This window comes from Bison bison, unplaced genomic scaffold (assembly GCF_000754665.1).
Source record: "Bison bison bison isolate TAMUID 2011002044 unplaced genomic scaffold, Bison_UMD1.0 scf7180017864451, whole genome shotgun sequence".
NCBI lineage: Eukaryota > Metazoa > Chordata > Mammalia > Artiodactyla > Bovidae > Bison > Bison bison.
In genome coordinates, this window is record NW_011495013.1 from 7,611,985 (window position 1) to 7,621,813 (window position 9,829).

Below are 9,829 nucleotides of genomic sequence, written 5' to 3' on the forward strand. Positions count from 1 at the left end.
ATTCTAAAGGAGAGCAGTCCTGGGTGTTCATTCGAAGGACTGATGCTAAAGCTGAAACTCCAATACTTTGGCCACCTCATGCAAAGAGTTGACTCATTGCAAAAGACCCTGATGCTGGGAGGGACTGGGGGCAGGAGGAGAAGGGGACGACGGAGGATGAGATGGCAGGATGGCATCACCGACTCGACAGACATGAGTTTGGGTGAACTCCGGGAGTTGGTGATGGACAGGTAGGCCTGGCATGCTGCAATTCATGGGGCTGCAAAGAGTCGGACATGACTGAGTGACTGAACTGAACTGAGGGCAACGAGGATCCCATGAGTCAAAGAGAACAGAGCTGCCCTGCTAACTTGGGTCCCGTGGAGCACAGTGACACATCTATATTCCCTTTCATTGTTATGTGAGAAAGAAACTTTCCTTGTCCTTAAGCCACTGTATTGTAATACAACTGCTTAGCCTTTTACTCTAAAAGGCTTGCCACTCTGAATTAAAACATACGAAATAGGTAGCCAAACTAATTCAGTAATTGCTGTGATGTCTATGTGCTCCTTGACTTTATATACTATTTTCTTATCTTAATCAAGCTTTCAAATCAAAGGGTTCTCTTCTTTTTTCTATTCAAATCTTATACAAACTTGAAAATACAGCTTAAATCATCATTAATCATGGCATGAGTTTGCTTACATTTGAAAAATAATAATCTATTTCTAAACTGTTGTGACAATGCCTGTATTATTTTCAACTTAAAAAACATTTTTAAAACCACTTCATATTTTTCTGTCTCTCCAACCAGAATATAAAAGACATCCACTGGCTAAGAGTTAAATTTCAAAATCATACTGCCTACAACTGAATCCCAGATGCCCTGTTGACTAACTATGGGACCTTGGGTAAGTCACCTGACTTTTCTGTGCTTCACATCTAAAAATGGGAAGAGTAATAAAACTTTATAAAGCTGCTGTGAGGATTACATGGGCTTAATATATTTAGCTATCATAATAAAGGTTGTTATTACAAATTAGTTAAGAGCAGTGGTTTTATATTTCTTTTTGTCTCTCATATTCATTAACAAAGATATTTACAGATAGTGGACACCTCAATAAATATCTAAATTCTCTGAATTCTAGTCTTTATGATTCACCAGACTGATCTTTCAAATTCCTGGCTCTACCACCCATTTTAAGAAATTCAGAATCCTTTTCCATTGTCTTTAGTCTCTCTAGAGTATGCAACCAGCTTTCAAATTTTTAAATTTTTAGCTGAGACATTCATACCGTCAGGCGAGCGTATGCTCCTCGGTTCTGTCTCGTCACAACAAAGATTTGGAGTGACGGACATTAAAGCCCTCGGTGAGTCACAGCTCCCGGGTCTCGGGCAGACCGTGTTATAGCTCTCAGGTCTTGAACAGACCGTGATATAGCTCTTAGACAAATCAGTGTTACAGCTCTGTGTTACAGCTCTATTTTACTTAGAAAATAGCAGGAAAATCCATTCTCGAGGCATGAGGACATGTCGACCCACAGATGCGAAGAGAAGAGTGTCCCAGCGCGCAGGGGAGAGAGAGAGAGAGAGAGAGACCCCTTTCCCTTTGGCTCCTCTTTTTATATATCTTTTCTTCCCCCCTGGGCCTGCCCTATGTAAACTGGGCTAGCCAGGAGTGCTGCTTGTTCTACCTGAGGTCCTCACTCCAGTCCTTGGACCTTCCATTGTTCTATTTTCATGGGCTTTTCCCTTCCTTGTCTTTTAGCCACCGCCATTCTGGACTCCTGTTTCCTATTCTAACTACCTAACAATACCAAAACTAAATTTGGATCATTCACACTGCATTTTCACTAATCCTAGCAGAGTGCAATGCTACCTACTAGAATGAGTTCCATCCACACTAGGCATTCCTGGGCCACTTCAGTCTTGTTTTTCTCTACACCTAATACTAGGCCCTCAACACAACTTAACAAGCACAATATTTATTCACTATCAAACACCTGTCTCAGAGTATTTGTTTCAGGGACTTCCTCACTTCTCTCTCACCTCATCCCTGCCAGTGCCTCTAGCCTGTCTTCATAAACAAGACAAACACTTGGCATTAGCTCACCACCTATCCTTTTTTCCCTTCAAAAGATGTCTTTACAGCATCTTGTTCTTTCCTTAATCTTGGATGTAATTACATCAGTCATCTTCTCTGAAAGTAATTAAGCACTCTACTTTAAATCAGTGATTCTGAAGTGGAAAGTGAATAGGGAAACATATCAGAATCAGTAAGGGAAGATGTTTTTGAAATTATATAGACTCATGGCTACAGTGTGGTCTCTTACTGATCATTATTCTGTCTCTTCAGTGTGCTAGAGAGAAAGGGAACTTTGGTAGACTTCTAAGATGCTATATTTTTTGACCTAGGTAGTGTTATACGATGTTCAGTTTTTAACCATTTTTTATACTGTACATGTGCATTCTATGCACTGTTGAGTGTGTAATCATTTCATTATTTAAAAAATCAAATCACGTAACCGTTTCCCTGTTAGATGTGCAGGCATGTATTATCTCAAAAGCCAGATTATATTCTCAAAGGGCAAAAAAGTAGTCCCAAAGAAAATTACTTAGAATGTAAAATATATACAATGACTGTATCTTCATTACAGATTTCACAGCAAAAAAAAGACATTTTTTAAAAACATCCAACCCTGGTATTCATTTAAAGATGAGATATCCTACACCCTTCCCATTTAAAGTGAGATGGTTTTCCTCTACTCTACTCAGCCCTTAATATCATTTGCTAGCACTTTGGTAAGTCAAAATAAATGGCTTACCAACAAGCAATATTGTCTAGTTCAAAATGTTTCATTTTAATCCCAGTAATTTTAAAAGCTCCTTAAAAATAATTAAAGAAACTTTGCATACCAATATTATTTGTGGATAAATACCCACATCATCATCACCATGGCTGGAACATCCATAGCATTTACCGTATATTAAGATCTTTACCTGTTACGGATTCATTTAATATTCAGCACTCTGAAATGAATATTGCTACTGCCTCCATTTTACACATGAACAATCTGATATACAGAGACATTCAATAATGTGTCTAAGTAAAAAACAGAAAAGCTTGCATGGGAATGATAAACCCAAATTCAGAAATGATTTTTAAAAGCAGAATTGTATATGTGACCCACAGTTTAAATAAAGGTTCAGTTCTTCACGCTATCTTTATGTATTTCCTTTAAGTTTAATTCAAACTTAACTGAACAATCCAATAGACACATGGAGTGTATATCAGAGAAGCAATGTAACTAGAACACATTTATGCCATCCCCACAGTTCACTCTTACACTCACACTCATTAGACATTTACCAGCTACCTAGTAAGTACAACCAGGGACTGGATACAAAGACAAATATGACATAGTCGCTGCCCATAGGAAATCTATAGTATGGTAAAGGGAAGAGAAAACAAACAGAAATTTATCAATGCATCAGAATTTGTCATAATCCTGTATCTTCAGTCTGAGTCTAAGATTTCTGTCTTTCTGTTTAAGATTTCAGAAAGACAGTTCTTGGTTGATACCATCATAGTCTACTGGTTCAAACTGTACCAGACCAATATTATCGGCCTTATGTAAGAGCTTATTAGAAATGCAAATTTCTGAACCTCCACTCCAGGCCCACAAAATCAGGAACTCTGGCGTGGGGCCCATTAACCTGTTTTAACAAGCGCTTATAATGATTCTGATGCACATCAGAGTTTGAAAACCACTGCTGTAGCCTTATCAGAACATAAACTAGATTGAATTCTATTAGACATAATAATGTTCACCTGTCTACTCTGAGACTGTTCTAAACCTTAATAACCATATGGACTGTTCCCAACCTAAGGATATATTTTTCAAGAAAGTCCAAGGAGACACTAGCAATACCATGGTCTCCAGAATGTCCTAGAATTAAAAAATGATGAGCATGGGGGAAAAATTTCTAAATAAATAGTGCATATTCAGCTCGAGTCCCACCCTAATGTCATAACAGGATCACAAACAAATCATAACCAAGGCAATGCTAAATTGCAAATTAGTGATCCCTGAATTAAATGTTTATTTCTGACAGCAATCTCATCCCAAATTACTGTTGTCAGATTAAAAATAAAACATTCTCAACTACTTATTACCTGAAACTTGAATCTGAACAGAAGAAAATTTATTTTAACAAGGGGAAACTTAGAATTTGAAGAATTCAGAAAATTAAATTTGAAATATCCCATGCCTCATGTTTCACTTATATAACAAAGACAGGATTATTAAAATAAGCATGTATTGCTTGAAATTTCTCCCTTTTATAATCTCACATGACTTTTAAAATTCCCAGGTCCAATTTCCAATAGTTCTTAAATAAAAACCCACAAATGTGTCCAAAGTTTTAGTTAAAAGGAAATGCTGTTAATAAAAAGGCATATCATGCATTGATTTGCTTTTTCTTTAATCAAAGAGACAGACTGACTATGGTTAAGACTTTGCTGTCATCTCTTCCTGATTCTAAATAGGATAAGAAACACTTAGGTAAATATATAAAGACAGAGAATTAAAGAAAAAAGGTGCTACTAGTACAGTTATAAGTAAAAAGAATTCCTTTATAAATCAAATAACTGTCACTTCCCTACTCCAACGATCAAAAAAGGACTGTCTTAACTTTTAAGTTGGTCAGAGATAGACTGCTTTGGTTTCTCAAAATTACTGCCAGTGATACTCAAAATTATTCCCAGTGAGTTTTTACCTTTTCACTCTGAACAATTTTTCTGAACTATTTTTGATACTTTTAGCTTGAAAACAATGCATGTACCAGCATCATAATCTCTAAAAGCAAAACTTCATACATGAATGCTTTATACGAATTCAAATAATGAGCTTTAAGGTTTATACACACACACACACATGCGATCTGTTTTTTCTACTGTAGATTTCCTGTCCAACTGCCCATGAGCCACACAGTTCCTAATCTACTTATATTTCAAGATGGGAAAACATTAGGTCATAAAAAAAATCTTCAAAGGGTCATTCCTTCTCCTACTATCCCAAAATTTTACAAAGAGATGTGCACCGACCCTAACTACAAGTTTCTACACATATCAATCACATTTTGCTTTCTGGGCCCACATATCTAGTGGGTCCAGAAAAGACCTAAAATAGGATGAACAAACAACAAAAGAGAAACAATGCCCAAGAAATACAATGTAAAAAAGTTGTATTAAATCTTACCTCTTTAGGACACTGATTTTTGCAACAACTCAAGAGATTCTTTTCATTTACATCAGCTGTGGTTATTTTTCTAAAAAGATGAGAGGAAGTTTTAATGACAGTCAAAGCAAAGTCCGTTTTATAGTATGGTTTTTCTAAAAACAGCTCACAATTTCAAACAGCAATGCAATAAGCTTATCAGAAAAACTTTTTTCAGTTGATTCTGGATTAAGCTATTTATTAATGTTAGAAAATGATTTAAAATCATTCATTTAATTCACTTAAAATCAGTTAGTTCACTTAAAATCAGTCTGTGCTTTTATATCTGATGCAGGGGGTAACTCTGAAGACATAAACATCAATGAATAAAACTACTTTCTAACAAAGAGCTGAACAGTAGATAGATGAGTCAGTAACCAATGACAATCTAAAAATCCCCATAATACATATCCCACTTTTCTCTTCCCTATTACCTTTCTTCTCTTTTCCTTTATTCTTTCTTTTCCAATTCCCTTCACTAGACATAATTGCTAAAATACACTGTAAGTTTAGCCTCACTAATGTTAAAACTATTATCTTAAGTATATATATCAAATTAGCTAAAACCTGTACCCTAGATAACACAGGCAATTTTCTTGACAAAGTTTCATGTAACAATAACATAGTTTTTATACTGGCTCTACAACTAAAGTTTTCACACTGGCTCTATATTTTCATTCTTACAGGTAAAGTGCTCCCCTCTGAACTTAAAGAGGTAATATTATTTTGTTCCTGTTTCTCTATAATTAGAAACAAGTTTTTCAAGGCCTGTATCTTTTATAACTAATTTCTACAGAAGAAACTGCATGAAGCAGAAAATGACTAAAAGGAAAAGATGACTTATGAAATGGAAAGTAAATGAAATTATCAGAAAAAATACTGAGACTGAAGAATTCTGTATAAAAACATGGATTCAAGAAAAGGAAAAAAGAACTCAATAGCTGTGGTAATGGAAACCACTTCCAATCCATCTACCTCCAAACATTTCTACCCAAAATCATTCAGCTCATTAATAACAATCACCGAAATTCCATGATGTCAGCAAAACTAGAAGATAGAAATTTCTACAAATTGCAAATGACCTGTAAGTAGACAAATAAACACCAACTCCTAGCAGAGCTATTTCTCAAGCTCCCATAGCAAATCTTTACAGACAGCTTGGTAGAGTTCTGGAAAAAATGAGAGGTGTACCAAGAAGAAAAAGTCCACCACAAATGTAAAAATACTGAAAAAGTCTTGGTAAATCAAAGCAAGAGAAGACACTTTTAAAAAGTAGGCAAGAATCAAGGAGCCAGTGTTAGAAAGGCAATGCTTTGTGGAAGAAGGTAAAAAGAGAAGGTGTCCTTTGGAGACCATATGACAAAGGAAAAAGAAGCAAGAGGGGTAAATTTAGGACACTGCAAGACCAAAGAAAACAAATTCTTGGGACATTCCTGGCAGTCCAATGATTAAGATTCCATGCTTCCACTGCAAGGGGCATGGGTTTGATCCCTGGCTGAGGAACTAAGATTCACAGAGGGCACAGTCCCAAAAAAGGAAAAAAGAAAACAGCCTCTTTTCATTCAGTAACACTCATTAATAAAGCAAAATTTTCCTCCTAACTCTTCTTACAAAATTTCTAAAACTAAAAATTGTAATTTTTAATTTCAACAAAATATTTTTAGTATTTGAAAAGAATAAAATCTGACTTCCCCATTTAAGTGGGAGAAGGAAATGGCAACCCACTCCGGTATTCCTGCCTGGACAATCCTGTGGACAGAGGAGCCTGGAGGGCTGCTGTCCATGGGGTCACACAGAGTCGGACATGACTGAAGCAATTTAGCATACATGCATGCATTGGAGAAGGAAATGGAAACCCACTCCAGTATTTTTGCCTGGAGAATCCCAGGGACAAAGGAGCCTGGTGGGCTACCGTCTCTGGGGTCACAAAGAGTTGGACACGACTAAAGCGACTTAGCAGCAGCAGAGTATAAGTAACAAAAATATTTTTAAGAAACTATCAGCATTTACTCTGGCCACCTGATGTGAAGATGACTCACTGGAAAACACCTTGATGCTGGGAAAGATTGAAGGCAGGAGGAGAAGGGGAAGACAGAGGATGAGATGGCTGGATGGCATCACTGACTCGATGGACGTGAGTCTGAGCAAGCTCCAGGAGTTGGTGATGGACAGGGAAGCCTGGTGTGCTGCAGTCCATGGGGTCACAAAGAGTAGGAGACAACTGAGCAACTAAACTGATTACCATTTTTCTGTATGGTAATGTATGGTCCAAAAAGTCAGAAATAAACTCATATTCCCAAATTTAATCTGAGTAAAATATAAAAATCTCACTTTACAGACTTAAGTGAAATGGTTAATTATGTCAGAGCATGATTAAACAGAAAAAAAATGAAAAAAAATTTTTCCTCCACATAATCCACAAGCAAAAACTTGCATGTTTAAGTAAGGAAAATATAGAAGTCATATCCTAGTATGATAATAGCCATAACAGTAACGTCTGCAATAAACAAAAGCCTACCTTTTAAATCTACGATTTAAAAATTGTGCCTAAGTAACTATACGCAAGTCAACTTTGAACCAACAAAACCCTAGCTGACACTGGTATTTGAACAATCTGCTATAGGAGTGCTTCTGCTGTTTTTCTAAAAGCAAGTTTTTTCCTAACAAAATCTTACATGAAATACCCAAATGGAAAAAAGAGAATTTCCCTGATTAAGATCAAGGTAAAGTATCTGGAAGGTGAAACAGCCTACATTTCTTCCTTCCAGATCTCTACCAGAAAATCAAGGCCTCCAGCCTCTAAGGACCACACTGAAAAAATATTCCTTAAAGTACTGTATTAAAGGTTCTGAATTATAAAAAAGATAACAGTTAAAATGGCTGGTAAAACAAGAGTATTTCTTCAGTCTACTTACCTACATTCCACATAAAGACTTGTGATCTTGCAGTGACATTTTATTCTAAGCATCTGAACACATGGAGGGCACTCTCCAGGGTGACATGGCAGGACACACGGATGAGGACAACCTGACGGCCGTGATTTAGAGCACCCTTCTTCACAGTGAAGGCATTCTGGGCCAGCCTGGTAAGTACCAAGGAAATACATCACTGAAATACAGAAATCTAACATTTCTATACAGCTAAACCTATAAAATGTATATATCTACATCTGCAGCTCTCAGAAATTCAGTTAATAAAATGGTGCTATGCTTTCACTCTTCTAAAAATATTCAAATGAATAACAGCAAGATTATCAATAGGACCATTACTCACAAAGATTTTTGTCTGCCAACCTCATTTGATCAAACTGCTTCACCTTTAAAATGGACTAGATTACACGAAGCTTTCCTACTAAAATGTAAATTACTTCCTAGTCAGTGGTGGGGGGTGGGGGGGAAACAGTAAAAGCTTACCAATTTCCACTCAAGAAGTATGACCATCATCTAACTAAAGAAATCAACGCACTGTTAACACACAAATAAAAATCACCAAAGCATTCAATGTTCCAGGAATGTTAATTGCATCTGGCCAAGGAGAAACACATACAGAAGGGAGAGAAAATGACTAGCAGTCTAATTTATTTTTTAATGCACTTCAGTAAGACAAGATTAAATTACATTTACAAATAAATGGACCTTAATGTAGCTCAACAAAGTACCTCTTTTGTAATCATGGCTGAACTTGGAAATGATAATAAAAATGTTTAACCCTCATAACTTAGTATCCATGTCAGTTCAGTTCAGTTCAGTAGCTCAGTCATGTCCGACTCTTTGCAACCCCATGAATCACAGCACGCCAGGCCTCCCTGTCCATCACCATCTCCCAGAGTTCACTCAAACTCACATCCATCGAGTCGGTGATGCCACCCAGCCATCTCATCCTCTGTCGTCCCCTTCTCCTTCTGCCTCCAATCCCTCCCAGCATCAGAGTCTTTTCCAGTAAGTCAACTCTTCGCATGAGGTGGCCAAAGTACTGGAGTTTCAGCTTTGGCATCAGTCCTTCCAAAGAACACCCAGAACTGATCTCCTCCAGAACGGACTGGTTGGATCTCCTTGCAGTCCAAGGGACTCGCAAGAGTCTTCTCCAACACCACAGTTCAAAAGCATCAATTCTTCGGCGCTCAGCTTTCTTCACAGTCCAAATCTCGCATCCATACATGACCACTGGAAAAACCACAGCCTTGACTAGATGGACCTTTGTTGGCAAAGTAATGTCTCTGCTTTTGAATATGCTGTCTAGGTTGGTCATAACTTTCCTTCCAAGGAGTAAGCATCTTTTAATTTCATGGCTGCAATCACCATCTGCAGTGATTTTGGAGCCCAGAAAAATAAAGTCAGCCACTGATTCCACTGTTTCCCCATCTATTTGCCATGAAGTGATGGGACCAGATGCCATGATCTTCGTTTTCTGAATTCTGAGCTTTAAGCCAACTTTTTCACTCTCCTCTTTCACTTTCATCAAGAGGCTTTTTAGTTCCTCTTCACTTTCTGCCATAAGGGTGGTGTCATCTGCATATCTGAGGTTATTAATATTTCTCCTGGCAATCTTGATTCCAGCTTGTGCTTCTTCCA

At 37.2% G+C, this 9,829-nt stretch overlaps 1 protein-coding gene across 6 annotated transcripts in view; it reads right to left on the reverse strand.

Annotated features, from left to right (window-relative positions):
- The window catches only part of NFXL1 (nuclear transcription factor, X-box binding-like 1), a 61,160-nt gene that overhangs the window by 9,580 nt on the left and 41,751 nt on the right, over positions 1 to 9,829 (reverse strand). For all 6 annotated transcript variants that reach the window (XM_010858880.1, XM_010858884.1, XM_010858881.1 and 3 more), the window contains exons 18-19: positions 8,174 to 8,340; positions 5,241 to 5,310 (exon numbers count right to left, since the gene is read on the reverse strand). In XM_010858880.1, the coding sequence (XP_010857182.1) occupies positions 5,241 to 5,310; positions 8,174 to 8,340 (237 nt within the window). The remainder of the gene's footprint in view (positions 1 to 5,240; positions 5,311 to 8,173; positions 8,341 to 9,829) is intronic.